At 41.9% G+C, this 18,054-nt stretch overlaps 3 protein-coding genes across 3 annotated transcripts in view; 1 reads left to right on the top strand and 2 right to left on the bottom strand.

Annotated features, from left to right (window-relative positions):
* Positions 1-18,054, top strand: part of LOC135713054 (transcription factor hamlet) — a 287,914-nt gene that overhangs the window by 243,189 nt on the left and 26,671 nt on the right. The gene's annotated exons all lie outside the window — the stretch shown is intronic.
* Positions 2,353-4,494, bottom strand: LOC135712618 (transmembrane protease serine 9-like). The gene is made up of 3 exons (XM_065235571.1): positions 4,393-4,494; positions 3,209-4,304; positions 2,353-3,149 (listed from the first exon to the last, which is right to left on the bottom strand). The coding sequence occupies exons 1-3, from the start codon at positions 4,454-4,456 to the stop codon at positions 2,546-2,548; spliced, it is 1,764 nt and encodes a 587-aa protein (XP_065091643.1). The 5' UTR covers positions 4,457-4,494; the 3' UTR covers positions 2,353-2,545.
* On the bottom strand, positions 8,284-10,223 carry LOC135712691 (prostasin-like). Its single transcript, XM_065235629.1, has 3 exons — positions 10,106-10,223; positions 8,953-10,048; positions 8,284-8,893 (listed from the first exon to the last, which is right to left on the bottom strand). The coding sequence occupies exons 1-3, from the start codon at positions 10,167-10,169 to the stop codon at positions 8,284-8,286; spliced, it is 1,770 nt and encodes a 589-aa protein (XP_065091701.1). The 5' UTR covers positions 10,170-10,223.

The following is an 18,054-nucleotide window of genomic DNA, read 5'->3' as shown; positions in this document are numbered from 1 at the left end:
AAACTCCGACGACATAACCCGTTTCCACCGGAGCATGTGCCAGCCATATCTCTGGAACCGTGATATCTTACATTTGTCATTTGGTGCATCTAATTTAGTGCATAAACGTTTGGTTGCTGGGTACATTATCAAAGAGCTGTGGTGATGATGAGGCTGGCAGCAATGAAAATTAACTCTTAAACAACAATAGGACCGATTTGTCATGCTGGTTGAGTAATGCTGAGCTATGTTCAACACGGATTAAGCTGGTGAGCTGTATGTTGTTTGGAACGAGAGTGACGCGCTTGGCATAGATGGCCCACAGCGATTCACGAAGAGCTACTGAATCCGAATGGACGCTCCTGTGGGCAGCAGCTCTCTGCTTGCAGGCAGCCTTTCATTGTGTACTGGAGAAAAATGTACAACGCCACGCGCTGAAAGCACTGCTGCTGCTACTGACGACCGACCAGTCACCACCACACACGGTGATTGAATAAACACCGTTCGGTGAGACAGGATGGGATTCGATTTTGAAATCTGTGTAAGGGAAAGCGCTTTTTGCTGTCAATCGGTGATAATTTTGATCACCATTGCAACAGTTGGACATATGTGTAATTTTCAATAGTGACCTATTGAAAATTGATAAAGTGTTTATTTAAACAGATTTGTAGGAAAATTTCCATTCGATTGGCTTGTTTTTTAATTAAATCCATCCGCTATTGACAGAGTTATAAGTGGTCAGAACCTAACCACTTTTCGTAACGTGGTCGATTTTGGTTTTTTGAAATTGCACCCCCATATGTTTCCGAAAGACGTCATCCTACGTCAAAAATAAAAGAGTTTTCAGATCATTTATGTTCATTTCATGTAGTTTTTGGTAGGTTGATTCTCTAAATTCAAGATACTTCCAGCCGTAGGCGTGTAGTTTTTGGACCGCTTTGGCAAATTTGGTTATTTTTAACTATTTTTACTTGTTTGGCATTTTTTTGGGCTAGACCAGTGTGAGTAATTTTTTGCTCATTTAAAAAAATCAATTGTGTGCACAAAATCCTGTGAGAATCTTGAGAGAATGTCTGAGAGACGACATTGAAATTTTTGAACAGTTCAAGATCTTCAAGTCTTCATTTTGAGCAGCCTGAAGTGTTGAAATATACACCAGTAGTCTTGATTAAAATTTGATAAACCAGCATAATTGACAATATATCTTGAGACGTTATTTGAATTTTTTGAATTATTTGGTCTTCAAAATAATAAGTAATTTAACTGAAGTTTTGAAACCATTTCCAGCGGACTTAATTGAAACCGAAGATAAGCTGGAAATCTTTCATATACTTCCTGGTTAACTAAGAGATGACATTTGAATTTCAGGAGAGTTGCAGATCTTCCCACAGTAGCACACTTCCGGCATCAAAAGTTTCAACAAATTGTTTATGATTGAAATAATTCATATAAAAGTTTCCAAACAATATTTGCGACAAGTGTGCAATAATTCATCCAAAATGTCCAAAGACATTATTAATATATTATTGAAAATCCATTAATATAAACTAATCTCTCCAAAATCCTACAAAGTTTTTTTGAACAATCATCATGAACTCAACCGTAGTTCCTTTAACTTCTCTCCAATCCACTGAGCTCATCCTAAGTTCCGACGAAGACAACAAATCAAGAAGACTGGCAACTCTTCCATTTTCTCATACGAACGCTATGAGACAGGTACATTCGCGTCATCTGCCGCTCAAAGGTAAATGCTTCGAATGAATTTGATAGCAAAGGTTCGATCCTCAGAAGAAAGGTTCGTGTATTTGCTCATTTTTCTATGCGTTGATTCCACCTTCACTCAAGCGCAGCGCTATTGCATCTGTCGGTTGGATTCTGGAAAAGTTGCCAGTCTTCTTGATTTGTTGTTTTCGGTTCCGAGCAGTTTCTTGCCAAATGTCGAATCGGACAATCTCGACCATCTTCAATTTACATGAAACTTTGTATTGTTATGGGCAATAATGTTTTCATAAATTAGGCCATTTTGGATCTTACAGTTTCTTATGTATGGCGTCGTTATCATTTTTCAATAAATTGTAGCATAAAATCGTCACTTCTGAGACAAAGTTGTAAACAGAAATATTGTCTTTTGGTAAAAATATGTGCAAAAATGCAAACCTTTGGAATTTCTAAAATCATGTTTGTTCCAAAAATCGTAGAACTTTATTCAATTTTGAATGGTTCCATGGCTTTAAATGTTAAGCTAAAACACTTTGTCTGATTTTTTCTCTCAAAATTACTAAAAAAAAAATTACCGTGTATTCATACATCATTTCTATCAGAAGAGAGTCATTTGATCATACTTTAAGCGAACGGTCGTAATTATGTTGCGTTCTTATTGAGGCAATCGACCGAGGCTGGAAACCTCGATCGCGTCACAACATAGAGTAGCATTGTTGTCCCAGTTGTGCTGCCACTACTCCACGATTAGACATTCCCAAGACTTGCAGCGATGACTCTCTGGTATTGTCCTAGCCGGATTGTTCGGATAAATCATCCGACGAAGCAATTTGACCAAATTTTTTTATCACTCATTATTCTTCACCTTCTCCTGGATCCAATCAGCATAATGCGCCACATTGGTGAACACATCCGAGAACTCATACCGCCGACAGTTGCTGTGACCAAAGCTGGATATCGCCGCCAGGAAGTACCGCCCCTCGAACGGACCATTCCGCACATACTGGAACGGAGCCGAACCCATATAGTGCGAGCAGTTCTCGTTGTCGTCGTCATGCGAATAGGTACTGCACACCTGGCCCCCCGTCGAATCTAGTGATATATTTTCTTCCGCGTACTTGCTTCGGCAAGATCCGAAATCGGCCAACTGAACCACATTGCGAATCAATGGTTTCTCCTTGCGGGAGTTCTTCTTCCAACCGATGATGGTAAATTTCTTGGCCGGCGGCAGGGTCGACAATTTTGGCGATAAACAGATTGGGTTGGCAGTCGTCGGACGTTCCAATTTTATTAAGGCAATACTGTTGGCGAACTTTGGATTGTTGTAGTTTGGATGTACGGAAATTCCTCGCACAGGTATACGGGTTGCCATCGTCCTAGTGGTTTTTCCATCGATTTCGAAGATATCGTTTACCGTGTCGAGTCGATAGTCGTTCAGACGAACCGAGCGGCTAAAATCACATCAAGGGTTGATTACATTGAATATGTAGAAGAACACGTCTGTACTTACATAGTGGAAAGTCGCTTCTTTTGAACACAATGAGCGACTGTCACGAGGAAGCTAGGATGAATCAAAACTGCATGGCAGGTGTCTTCCAGCACTCGAGTGTTCGTATTGATGTACTCGATGACAGCCAACCAAGGGTACTGATTGAGATAGCCCTTTATTTCTTCCGGTGTTCCAGACGGATATGTATCCTTTCCACAGCTCGCAATGTTTAAAAGGTTGGCCTGACTTCCAGAATCTCCAGGTGGCCGTGAACTGGGCGGAGGTTCTATTATGGCTGCATCGATTTCAAAGCTAGTGGTTATAGTTACACGTGATTTGATCCAGTCGATGTAATATGATGCGTCTGTGAACACCACAAAGCTGTTTGCATCTACATTAAGCGTGTCCGGAATCAACTTGGTAGTACTAACAATGCCTCGTAGAACCCAATGCTGGCCAACACGGAGGAACATGCCTCCTCCGCTGTCTCCCGGAGCTGCATTTGTTCCATTGCGATACCCTGCGCAGAACGTTTTTGGCTCAAAGTAAAACTTAGAGTAATGACTAGGATCACTGTCGATGCACTCCTTTTTGGACACGATCGGCACAGTAGCTTCGTTCAGATCGTTTGGTAATCCAAAATTTTCATTCAATCCCCATCCAATTATATATCCTACCTGAGACACAATCTTACTCAGGTTAGTGTCACCTTGCCACAAACAAATCGGCTGTACGTAGCTGTTGTATTCAATATCAGTATACAGCTTCATCAAGGCTATATCATCTTCGAATGTTCCTTCATTGTACCCCTCATGACGTATAATTGTGTCTATATTGTGCTGCTGCACATGCCTGTCAGGTGCATCCAGATTGGTTACTCCTACCTTGATGAATACGCGATCTGCTGGAATTCTTTGTTTTTCATTGTCATCGATCGTGCAATGAGCGGCCGTAATCACAAATTGCTCAGTCAAAATCGTCACACCGCAAGCATACGACGTTGATCGTCTATATCGATGGAACATGGCACCGTGCCAAGGCCAAGCTCCCGCTAATGCCTTATATCCATGGTTAATCAGCTGCTGGACGACCGTCTTCTTTTCTCCGCAAGTTCCAGCTGAAACAAGAATCAACCACAATTACGCACTATTCGTTAACATTCCTCAACCTTTGACCTTTACACAAACAAACAAATCAAAACCTACCGGCATTTGCTCTGCCAGCGAGCAAACTCAGCGCTAGCACAATTCCAAATGCGAACACTCTCATGATCAACGAAGGACTGATCTCGACGACGATAGGAACATTCAATGGAGCAAAGAATTTCGGGGATTCCCCCTGAGAAACCGATGATAACGGTACGAACAAAACACGGACAAACTAGAAGGTAGACTCCGGAACCGATAGCAGTGCTACTGGCTACCGGAAAGGAGAAGATCGTCGATGACTGAACAGTGGCTTTGTGCGCTGCAAGACCAGTTCCATCGGCGGTTATACCCACTGCTGGCTGCTGATGAGTGTGCGACAACAAACAGAGAACGAATCAATTACCTGCTTGACTACTAACGCAGATCATGCGTTAATGTTTGTGACAAAATGGGTTTCTTTTTCTTCGCGGATGAGGAAGTTAAAATCGTTCATTTTGATGATAGAAGATTTCGAATCGTTTGTTAGGAACTGAATTCTGAAGCAAAGTTTGCTGTCAATCACATCGATTGTTTTTTAATAAAATTCCAGGAATAGATAGAGAGTCAGCGCTCTTGCACTTGCTGCTAGATCCCGAGCAGGAGAAGATAACTTATGAATTCTCGATGAACATTTCAAATGGTCCTATCTGATTTGATCGATTCTCTTCATCGAATTTCTCTTTTCATAACAACTGCTATGCAAACAAATTTCGCGCTAATTCTACCACATAGTTTGATAAAGGAGGTTCTTATCTAGCGTCAAAAACGTCAAATACAACAGGAAAAGGTTTTTCAGCTGAGTTATTGACGAAAGAGAAAGTCGCTGAAGAGAATCGATCAATGCAGATAGGACCTTTTGAAATGTTTATCTAGAATTCCTTATTCTGACCTGATACCAAAATGACATAAGAGGTAAAATACCAAAAAATTGCATGCATAATTTACTATCGAGATATTCGTTCATGTTTTTCATCTGCTAATTTCACAAAACATTGAATTTTATTTTAAGACATTCGTCATTACGATTGACCGTCAGGCATAGGGTAGAGAACTATTTCGGTATAAGCATCCATTTCCGTCGTATCGAGCAGAATAATCAAATCAAGCTGAACAATACATTAGGTCTTAAGTAACATTGATCGATTCTCTTCATCGACTTTCACTTTCGTCATTAACTTGGGCACAGAACCTTTTCTTGTCGAGGTTGTCGTATTGGAATCCAGATGATAGCTTCTTTCATTGATCTGTGTGCTGAAAATAGCTGGGAATGAACATGAGCGTGAAAATGCAAAGAGAAAGTCTATGTAGAGAATCTGTCATTGCTACTTAGGACCTAATGCATTGTTCATCTTTAAATATATCTACGAAATACGTTTGGTATGATAGTTTAGTTCAAAAGCTACAGATCACTAGCTAAATATAAATAATATCAAATAATATTTACATGCAACAAAAGAAGCGCTCCCAGGGAATTCATTTTTCCTGCGGTCATCCGTACGCCGAAGTGAATCCAATGGACACATTGTACATGACGTTAACGGTTTTGCCTCTTTTTTGACAAAATTTGTACCCAGACTGTGGAGTCGGAATCGGAGTTGGACGAATTGTTTAGCATATGAAAAAGTAGAAAAATAATTTAGAATTGAAATACCGTGGACCCATGGTTATCTAGCCGTTTTTAATCTGAAAACTTTTTAGTTTGGACTACGCTAAACATTGCTCAAACGTCATTTAGCGAAATGAAACAATGCAAAACTAGCAGAAGTTTTGCGTGTGACGGGATGTCCCCCCCCCCCCCCCTTGAGGTGATGAAATAGATGCGAAAACTCCAAGTTGAGATTAATTCACTCATATTCAATGTTGAAAAAATATCATAAAATCAAATCTCACCAATGCCCAACATCACGCTTGATTTTCGTAGACAAAAATCGACAAGCAAACAACTGCGGTTGATTTTGCAAGCTGTGATGTTGCAACCCGGAATATCAATCTAACAGAACTGACCAGCTACAAATCTCTCCAAACTGTAGTGAGAATAAGTTTCATGATTTTTGCTTTACATCCGAACGCAACCGAAACTTCGATAACGGCTGGCAGCAGTCCCTTTGTGTCTGCCATTGGCGAACAATAAAAAGAGATGCACGTTGTGAATAGTCTCGCAATATCAAAGGAGCTTGTTAAAGTAATATCAAGCATGAAATTTTGTTCCAATAGTATGTATATAGTATGAGAGAGTATGAGAGCGTATGAGAGCGAAAAAATATGATTTGATTGCTGATTTTGCCAACACTGCTCATATTCTTGAAAACGTAGTTAACTCATAGACTAAGTAAAACTTTACAAGATTTTACAGGAATTTGTTTTCTTATATGAGCATCATCTCGATGTGCACTCATAAAATAAATCATATATCCATGTAAATTGCAACACTAAATCACATGAACGTTATGTGTCAAATGAAATATATATGATTACACGCATAGAATTTATTATTTTTTTTTTATTTTTTTGGCTTTATTCGAGAGATTTTTAGCCGTTGGCTAGTTCATCTCTAAATAATTTCTTATGTGATATTCAGATTAAAATCGTTATTTTTTATATTGGAAAAATTAAATGTGCGTTCGTAATAGAAACTAAGTGAAAACTTGTTTCAGTGTACATATAAAATTATTACACGGTAAAAAGTTTTCAAGACTTTTTAGTGACTTTTTGGTGACTGACTTGAAAAAAGTGACTCACTACCAGTCCTGCATATGTGCTGGTTGATAATGCTGATTAACCAGAATTGGTGTATTCCGATTCAAGTTTGTGCTAGAAATTGATGCACCAATGTTAATCAGCACCCAAATAATGGTTTAGATTATGCTAATAACCATGGGTTTGCGAACGACAGGCTCACTAGCACGTGTACCAGCACAAGCGTAAACACCCCATTATGCGGTGTTTGCACTTTTGCTAGTTCACTAGCTCATCCAGCTCATCTAACTAGCACGAATTTCAGTTGTTCCTCAATCTCATGCTGACGCCCTGTTTACATTATCCTTGCCACTTTTTAGTCTAATCCTAGCACACTAGCGCTAGCTCACCAGCACAGATGTAAATACCCCATTAAACAAGAGGAGTTTCGATGATAAGTATGTAAACTCTTTGGACTTCCCCATTATGTCCTATGGATTTGCCCTGGAAGCCTTTCAAGACTCATCCACAAGGCCCTGTTCAAGCTAATCTGCTTACTTCAGAGGTGGCAACAGTACATATTTTTGGAAAACAATCGTCCAGAGTAAAACAAAAAAAAAACCAGCACACGAGCGGTCATGTATTTCTACATTACAAGCAAACGGCGGAGATAGAGAAAAGGAAAAATGTCGTAGCCCATTATTTTTCAAACAGTTTATTGGAATTACATTTTAGCTGCAAGCTTGCGTGTGACAGTAAATTATCAACTCCTTTATTTACGCATAATTTTAACATCTATGCTTATGAGTGGTTAGTATTTATTCTTATCTTATAAAACCATGCAATAAACAACAAATAAATGCTATAATTAGCCAGAAATCAGCAAAATTATACAGGACATAACATGCTGGTCTTATCTGCTTCATTGTGCGAAAATGTTCTGTCGCCTGCAGAAAACTGTTCAGACATGTCATGACATTTTTTTCCACTTGCCAGTTGGTGTTTGTGTGTCTTCTCTTTGGTCATTGCGCAAAGTATCAAATGTTGAGGAAAAAACGTTAAACTCCAGTACTCCTGCCTGGACTACACGTTCGGATAAATTTTCCTACGAAGCATTTTAAATAGCAAATATCAACCATTTTTTATTCAAATTATTATTATTATTTAGCTTTATTTAGGAGGCTTTCAGTCTTAGGCTGGTTCGCCTCCAATTTTTATTCAAATCTCAAAGCATTACTTTTCATTCTTCTTCACCTTCCGCTGGATCCAATCAGCATAATGCGCCACATTGGTGAACACATCCGAGAACTCATACCGCCAACAGTTGCTGTGACCAAAGCTGGATATCGCCGCCAGGAAGTACTGCCCCTCGAACTGACCACCCCGCACATACTGGAACGGAGCCGAACCCATAAAGTGCGAGCAGTTCTCGCTGTCGTCGTCATGCAAAAAGGAACAGCACATCTGCCCCCCCGTCGAATCTAGTGAGATATTTTGTTCCGCGTAAATGCTTTGGCAATAGCTGAAATCGTCCAACTCAACCATGGTCCGGCGAGTCAATGGTTTCTCCTTGCGGAAGTTCTTCTTCCAACCGATGATGGTACATTGATTGGGCGGCGGCAGGATCGACATTTTTGGCAATAAACAGATTGGGTTGGCAGTCGTCGGATGTTCCAGTTTTATTAGGGCAATATTGTTGGCGAACTTCGGATTGTTGAAGTTAGAATGTACAAAAGTTCGTCGCACGAGGATACGGGTAGTCGTCGTCCAAGTGGTTTCTCCATCGATTTCGAAGGTACCGTTTACCGTGTCGAGTCGAAAGTCGTTCAGACGGACCGAGCGGCTAAAATCACATCAAGGGTTGATTACATTGAATATGTAGATGAACACGTCTGTACTTACATAATGGAAAGTCGTTTCTCTTTAACACAATGAGCGGCTGTCACGAGGAAGCTAGGATGAATCAAAACTGCATGGCAGGTGTCTTCCAGCACTCGAGTTTTCCTATTCATGTACTCGATGACAGCCAACCAAGGGTACTGATTGAGGTAGCCCTTTTTTTCTTCAGGTGTTCCAGACGGATATGTATCCTTTCCACAGCTCGTAATGTTTAAAAGGTTGGTCTGATTTCCAGAATCTCCTGGTGGCCGTGAACTGGGCGGAAGTTCTATTATGTCTTCCTCGATTTCAATACTGGTTGTTATATTTGCTGCTGATATGATCCACTTGGTGTAATACGATGCGTCTGTGAACACCAAAAAGCTGTTTGCATCTACATTAAGCGTGTCCGGAATCAACTTGGTAGTACTAACGATGCCTCGTAGAACCCAATGCTGGCCGTTTTGGAGGAACATGCCTCCACCGCTGTCTCCCGGAGCTGCATGTGTTCCATTGCGATACCCTGCGCAGAACGTTTTTGGCTCAAAGTAAAACTTAGAGTAATGACTAGGATCACTGTCGATGCACTCCTTTTTGGACACGATCGGCATAGTAGCTTCGTTCAGCTCTTGTGGTTCTCCAAAAGTTTCATTCAATCCCCATCCAATTATATATCCTACCTGAGACACAATCTTACTCAGCGTAGTGTCACCTTGCCACAGACAAATCGGCTGTACGTAGCTGTTGAATTCAATTTCAGTATACAACTTCATCAAGGCTATATCATCTTCGAATGTTCCTTCATTGTACCCCTCATGACGTATGATTTTGTCTATTTTATGCTGCTGCACATGCATGTCATTTGCATCCAGATTGTTGCATCCTACCTTGATGTAAACGCGGTCTGCTGGAATTCGTTGCTTTTCATTGTCATCGATCGTGCAATGAGCGGCCGTAATCACAAATTGCTCAGTCAAAATCGTCACACCACAAGCATACCTCGTTGAGCGTCCATTTCGAAGGAACATGGCACCGTGCCAAGGCCAAGCTCCCGCTAATGCCTTATATCCATGGCTAATCAACTGCTGAACGACCATTTTCTTTTCTCCGCAAGTTCCAGCTGAAACGAGAATCAACCATAATTACGCACTATTCGATAATATTTCTCAGAACCTACCGGCATCTGCTCTGGCAGCGAGCAAACTCAGCGCTAGCACAATTCCAAATGCGAACACTCTCATGATCAACGAAAGACTGATCTCGACGACGATGGGAACATTCAGTGGAGCAAAGAATTTCGGGGATTCCGTCCTGAGAAACCGATGATAACCTTCAAGACTCTGGAACCAATGGCAGTGCTACTGGCTTCCAGATAAGAGAAAACCGTCGATGACTGAACAGTGGCTTTGTGCGCTGCAAGACCAATTCCCACGGCAGTTATACCCACTGCTGGCTGCTGATGAGTGTGCGACAACAAACAGATAACGACTGCTTGATTCGTACTTACTTGTATTTATGTTGTTTGCATGTATGACTTATCAAGTGATACAGATGCGTCTTTTCAACTTTAATTCTTTTGAAATTTATAGGTCATTAGGTCTCCTAAATATGAAAAGACCTGGGATTGATTCCACATCTTTCTGCTTAGTAAGCAAAAATGGCTGTATAAGGCAGCCGAGTCTCTCATATCATAACACAACGCTTGCGATCAATTTGGTGCTATATTCATTTAAAGTCAACGGTGGTGCGACCAACGAACTTTTAAAACCAAAAACTCAAAGCTAAAAAAAACTTAAGCCTACATTTAACTCTACTTTTACGCGACGTTAATTGATTTGGTCTTTCCACAAGATGAGAACAGAACCCATCAAACTTCCACATTGTTCAGGCTACCGTGCCCCCTACATCACAACAAGCTACGATCGACGTAAAAAAATTCAAACACTTTCCAAACATAATGAACTAGCGGCGCCGGTGGTGTAGTGGTAAGCGTGATTACCTCTCACCCCAGCAGACCTAGGTTCAATCCCAGTCGGCGCCGCCGGAATTTTCTGAATGTCATTTGCAATGAAAGATCTCACGCGATATTTACAGAGATACTTCTGCCACTATCACCGGATGAGAAAACGATGACAGAGATTTTCTTCAAAATCTCATCGATTTTTTTGTCATTACAGAACGTGACAGTGTTGTGATCATCGTAATTACTAGCTCATTTATTGCTAGTAAAGTTACTTGTACCAAAGAAATCTTAATCATATAATCACTCAACCGATTACATGTGGTTACTTGCTTAAATTCATCTAAATTAGTTAGAAATATTGATGTCAAACCCGCATAAGAATTTTTGCGTGCTTGATCATTGAAAAATGACAAGATAGCTAATGATAGGTAGGATAATAAGAAGACCTGTTTTCTCATTGTCACATAATGGCCATGATATTTACCCGGGACGGGACTTGACAATCCAGCTTCTCACTCTTCTTAATGTTTTTGATGAATGCCCGTCGAAAATTTGTGCATGGTGTTTGACGGAGTTACCAATGATGCCAGGATTGCAGAATATTTTGTCTGTTTTAATTTGAATTTGATTCGGAGTTTCTACCGCAGTTTAGCACCTTGTACATCATTTTTTTCTTAATACAATAAAAACAACCATAAACTAACAAGTATATCCATCTTTTAAAGCACGCCGTGGACCCTATTTTCCAACTTTTCTTTCGGAAATATAAACAATTAACGCCATTGACGTAAACATTGATTCCGGCATCACTGCCAGCCAGATTGATGTGATCCCTCTGTCCTTTTTATTCCACGATTGCTACTGTCAAATCGACCAACCAGCATGTGGCTGGGATTTGACAACAAATTGGCTCGAAATCGCTACCCGATTGTCAAGTCCCGTCCCAGATATTTACCAGCTCTGTCTGAGGCATAACATCTCTGATCATGGGTCCCCGGTTCATGAGTTGATGGGTTAATAGGTAGGGTGCAGGTTTGGGAACTGCCTCTCCTGGCGTCGGTAGCATTGGTGCTCAGCACGGAAAACAAGATTATTTTTTTCCTTTTGTTTGTTTTTTTCGTCGATCTTGTTTTCCGTGCTGAGCACCAATGCTACCGACGTGCCAGGAAGGCAGCTCCCACACCTGAACCCTACCTATCGACCCATCAACTCATGAACCGGGGACCAGCGGCTTTACTTCCCATCCGAAGGAAGGCGTGATCAGAGATGTTATGCCTCAGAACATCCCTGCGGCGCCGACCGGGATTAAACCCAGGCCTGCTGGGGTGAGAGGTAATCACGCTTACCACTACACCACCAGCAACGGAAAACAAATCAAAACAAACACAATGAACTTAATTTCATTTGAGCTAGATAAGATAAAACAAAATAATTATTCTAACCGCCGGGTAAAAAGGGGTTGTTTTTAATTTGGAACAACCTCACCAAATTCAACCAACATGGAAGCACCAGCAAAACCTTTCCGTTACTGACAACAACAATAAATGTTTAACGATCACCACAGCCCTTCTTACTACCACAAACACCATCAAAACTCAATACAAATGTAAAAACTTCATACTCTACATACAGTCAATATCGAGTATTTTATAATCATTACTGGGTACTTCGCTGCTACCGTGTACACGTTCATTTCATTGGCCTGTGTCGGCGGACCCAGGTTCGCAATAAAATGGCCCTACAGGCGAGTGCAACAATCGATTTGAGTTCATGCACTAACTAAAATTTTACAGGTGAGCTAGGCAATGTTTATTAAAAATGAACACTTCATGAATTATGAATAATGAACATTTAGTGATCATGATTAGTAAACATTGCCCCACTCTTCTGTCAAATTTTAGTTAGTGTATGAACTCAAATCCACCGGTGCACTCGTCCACAGGCCCATCATTCCCTGCTCCAACCACCTGCTATCGTGTCTCCCGGAATCATACGACGGATTGATAATGGCGCTCAAGTCGACCAGATGCGGATCTGACGGTCGATTTTGTGAAGGGAAAGTTGTTAGACGAAGAAAGACGTCGTGTGGAGAACGCTTCACTTAGTGAGAAAGCGCTAGCGACCGTTTCCTGGAAGAAGTAACCTGCACAGAAAAAAGTTTTCACTTAGTTTCTATTAGGAACGCACATAGTATTTTTCCAAAAACAAAAACAATGATTTTTACCTGAATATCACATAGCATTAGAAATTCTATATGAGAAATCATATAGATTTCATTGGACACATAACGTGCATGTGATTTAGTGGTGCAATTTCCAATTATGGGATCACATGAAAGTTATGTGAAATTCACATGGATATTTTCCACTGGTTATGTGATTTATTTTATGAGTGTGCGGAAAAGCAATTAGTGAATAAAGAGAAAGTATGCCATTATTGCAAGAAGGAGGGGTACTTCCGGCGTGATTGTCGAAAGATGGCACGGGATCGTGCGCAGAAGGAGAATTCTCAGCACGCAAATATCGCTGTTAAATCGGAGTCTGGAGGAGAGTTGTGTCTTGCTGCTGGAGTGTGGTACGTTTACTCAGGTGCCACTTCCCACATGACGAACAACTCTGACATTCTGGAAGAGCTGGATGATTCGAAAGCGACGACCATTAGTCTGGCCGTGATTGGTCAACGGAAAGGTGGTCTGTACCATCTGAAGCAATTGTCAGAACGGGTGTTCTTGGCAGACCCAAAGCACGGTGAACTGTGCCAGCACTTGTGGCATCGTAGGTTCGGACACAGAGATGTACAAGCGGTGCTGAAGATAGTGCGTGAGGACCTGGGACATGGGTTGAAGATAGGCTCTTGTGAAGTGCGCTCGATTTGTGGTTGCTGCTGTGAGGGGAAGATGTCGAGAGGTTCTTTTCCGAAGGCGTCTACGACAAGTTCGACTGTTATTGGAGACCTGATTCATGTCGACCTGGGAGGTCCAATGGAAGTAGCAACACCAAGAGGCAATCGTTTTACATTGCATTGGTGGATGACTACAGCCGTTACTCCGTCGTATACCCGCTCCAGGGGAAGTCCGATGCTGAGGAGAAAATCCGTGAGTATTGCGTATTATTAGAAAATCAGTTTGGTCGATACCCAAAATGTATTTGATCTGATGGGAGTGGCGAATTTTCTGGGACTTCGTTGATGAAGTTTCTCGCCGAGAAAGGGATCGCGGTACAGCGAACGGCACCGTATTCACCACAACAGAACGGTGTGGTAGAGCGCAAGAACAGATACCTTGTAGAGATGATGCGATGTATGTTATCGGAAGCGGAACTTGATAAGCGGTTCTGGGTGTAGAGTTTAGGATTAGAGTGTTCAGAAGCTTGGATAGGATTTGAGAGAGCAAGCAAGATGTAGAGAGAGATAGAATGCGGGGTTGTAGGTAGCAGTTTCATCTAGCTAGGGGATTGAGGATTGGACGGTACAAGTGGTTGGTTGTGAACTACAAGTGTTGTGGAAATAAACCAAACATAACAGGAACGTGTTTCTTATTAAAATATCATAACCCATGTTATAGAGGTAAGTTTCTACACTGGGGTGAAGCGATTTGCACTGCAAATTATTTGCAGAATCGTTTACCGTCGGCTTCGATCGATCGAACCCCGTATGAATTGTGGTGCGGGAAGAAACCATCGTATGCGCATCTCAGGATTTTTGGTTCAGAAGCGTTTGTCCACGTTCTGAAGGTAAAGTGGCGTAAGCTTGACATGAAGGCCGAAAAGCTGGTGTTTGTTGGGTATGAAAAAGGACGGAAGGCGTACCGATTACTATGTCACAATCAGCAGAGACGCAAAGTTTCTTGAGCTGTGTACCGTGAAGGAGGCTGTCCTTCGGGAACCTGTAGTTACAGTGACAGGAGTGGTTGAAGTTCCGTTAGCGTTGCCCTCGAAAGAGGAGGAGCAGCTGGTTGAAGCACCGGGTCAGGAATTTGAGTCTGATGCGGAGCCTGATGATTCTCGGTACGATAGTGCTTCTGAAGGTGATCGTTCATTCCAAGGTTTTCCATTGGATGAAGTAGCGGGGCGTTCGATGCGGTCTACGAAGGGAAAACCACCATGTAGGTTGATAGAGGAAATTTTCGTTGCTGAAAGCGTTCTTGAGGAGGAGTCCGAACCCAGGAACTTGCACGAAGCCCTTACCTGTGGAAAGAAGAAGGAATTGAGATCAGCTATGTTGGAAGAATTGAAGTCACATTCGGACAACGATACGTGGGAACTTGTTGATTTGCCACCCGATCGGAAAGCGGTAGGATCCCGTTGGGTCTTCAAAGCGAAGAAAAATGCAGCTGGTGACGTGACGAAATACAAGGCTCGTCTTGTGGCTCAGGGATACTCCCAGAAGTACGGCGAAGATTGATGAAGTATTTGCTCCAGTAACCAGGTACACGACTCTGCGAGCTCTTCTAGCTTTGGCGAGTAGCAGGAAAATGACATTGAAACATTTTGACGTTAAAACCGCTTACTTATATGGCAAACTATATCAGGAGTTGTTCATGAAAGTTGAAAGGAGCACAAGGTGTATCTGTTGAAGAAAAGCATTTATGGCCTCAAACAGTCGGCCAGATGCTGGAATCAACGACTGGATGGTGTTCTACAGGAAATGGGCTTTCGTCCAAGTGCAGCTGACCCCTGTTTATACACAAAAGTAGTGAACGGCAAATGGGTGTATCTGCTAGTGTATGTAGATGACATAATGGTTGACTGCGAAGATGAATTCCAGATTGAGTTAGTGTACAAAGCACTGAAGAAACAGTTCGAGATTACCAATCTTGGTGAAGTGAATTCTTTCCTGGTTCTGGAGATTGGACATGAAAATGGGAAGTACAGCGTTTCTCTCAAGGGTTATATCATGCGAGTTGTGGAGAAGTTTGGCCTTCGAAATGCGAAGGGAGCCAAATCGCCAATGGAAACCGGTTACATAAGGAAGGATGAAACAAGTTCGTTACTACCGGATGCTACGATGTACAGAAGTTTGGTCGGCGCGCTTCTTTATATAGCGGTGTGCGCAAGACCGGATGTTGCGGCATGCGTTGCGATACTTGGCCGAAAGGTGAGTGCGCCTACAGAAGCGGACTGTGTGGCTGCCAAAAGAGTGGTCCGTTACCTGAAAACTACGAAAGACTGGAGGTTGAATTTTAATACCGATGAGATCTAATTGGCCATTCCGATGCCGATTGGGCTAGTGATATTGAAACACGCAAGTCTACAACTGGTTTCGCGTTCCATTATGCCGGTGGAGCAGTTTCTTGGGTTAGCCCAAGACAGAATTGTATCACGCTTTCATCAATGGAGTCGGAATATGTGTCACTGAGTGAAGCAAGCCAGAAGCTGGTATGGTTGCTGAGTCTGTTTAAAGATCTTGGTGTGCAACAAGGTGGTCCGGTAACTATTCGTGAGGACAACCTAAGTTGTATCAAGTTTGTCGGTGCAGAAAGGTCTACTCGTCGATCCAAGCATATCGAAACAAGGCAATACTACGTAAAGCAGCTGTTCGAAGATAAGGTGGTGGATCTAGAGTACTGTTCAACGGAAAATAAAGAATGATACGGTCAAAATTTGGTCAATATCAACTTGACGTATTTCTTTCAATTTTGCATTTAAAAAACCTGAACACCCCTCATTTTGAAGGTGTGTGTGTGTAGAATGTTGCTCCTATTTTGATTTTGGAATTCACTCTTCAGTTGTCAAAATGCCGTCCAAGCAAGAAGAGCAGCGTATCAAAATTTTGCTCGCGCATCGCGAAAATCCGAGCTACTCGCACGCAAAGTTGGCAAAATCGCTAAAAGTTGCCAAATCAACCGTTACAAATGTAATTAAAGTGTTTGGGGAACGTTTGTCGACAGCCAGGAAGTCTGGATCGGGGGGAAATCGAAAACCGGAAGCCGCTGAGACGACAAAGAGAGTTGCCGGTAGTTTCAAGCGAAACCCTAACCTCTCTCTCCGAGATGCCGCAAATAAGCTGGGTGTATCGTCTACAACCGTGCATCGAGCCAAAAAACGAGCCGGACTATCGACTTACAAGAAGGTAGTGACTCCAAATCGCGATGATAAACAAAATACGACGGCCAAAGCGCGATCCCGGAGGCTGTACACGACGATGCTGACGAAGTTCGACTGCGTGGTAATGGACGACGAAACCAACGTCAAAGCCGACTACAAGCAGCTTCCGGGACAGGAGTTTTATACGGCAAAAGGAAGGGGAAAGGTAGCAGATGTTTTCAAGCACATGAAACTGTCAAAGTTCGCAAAGAAATATCTGGTTTGGCAAGCCATCTGTACCTGTGGCTTGAAAAGCAGCATTTTCATAGCTTCCGGGACTGTCAACCAAGAAATTTACGTGAAAGAGTGTTTGAATAAACGTCTGCTGCCTTTCCTGAAGAAACACGGTTGTTCCGTACTGTTTTGGCCGGATTTGGCATCTTGCCATTACGGTAAAAAGGCCATGGAGTGGTACGCCGCCAACAACGTGCAGGTGGTTCCCAAGGACAAGAACCCTCCCAACACGCCAGAGCTCCGCCCAATTGAGAAATACTGGGCTATTGTCAAGCGGAACTTAAAGAAGACCAAAAAAACTGCTAAGGGCGAGCAGCAGTTCAAGGCAAACTGGCTTTCTGCGGCGAAGAAGGTGGACAAGGTGGCTGTACAAAATCTGGTGGCAGGGGTCAAGCGTAAGGCCCGGCAATTCGGATTTGGAAAAGCGGAAGCCTAACTGAATATTTTTCCTGAATTTTATACTAATTGAACTTGAAAAAGAAATTTAATTTGATTTTTTAAATAAACGATTTCACCGATTTACACGCGTTTTCCCTTGACCAAATTTTGACCGTATCACCCTTTATGGTGGCTCATATTTTTAATTTTCTTGTTTTTTGCCTGTTTGAAAAAGCACTCAAACCATCACTTATGATATGTATTTCCGATATATCCATCACAATTTAAATGTTGTCTTCTTACGTCTTATGATGTTTTCTGAATTTATAGTCATTCAAAGTGTCATATATGTTCAACTGAATTGTTTGAGTTTCCGTCATGTTTTTCTACATTAATCGAGCATTATCAAAGCTAAATCAAAATACTGATGTTCGTTCACAAGACCAAAAATTTCCTTTGTTATGTTAC

The sequence above is a fragment of the Ochlerotatus camptorhynchus genome, unplaced genomic scaffold (genome assembly GCF_037179485.1).
Source record: "Ochlerotatus camptorhynchus isolate MF236.1 unplaced genomic scaffold, CSIRO-AGI_Acam_v1.1 ptg000040l, whole genome shotgun sequence".
In the NCBI taxonomy this organism is placed as follows: Eukaryota; Metazoa; Arthropoda; class Insecta; order Diptera; family Culicidae; genus Ochlerotatus; species Ochlerotatus camptorhynchus.
Note: the sequence above shows the minus strand (reverse complement) of the source record. Positions and strands in the feature narration are given on the sequence as shown.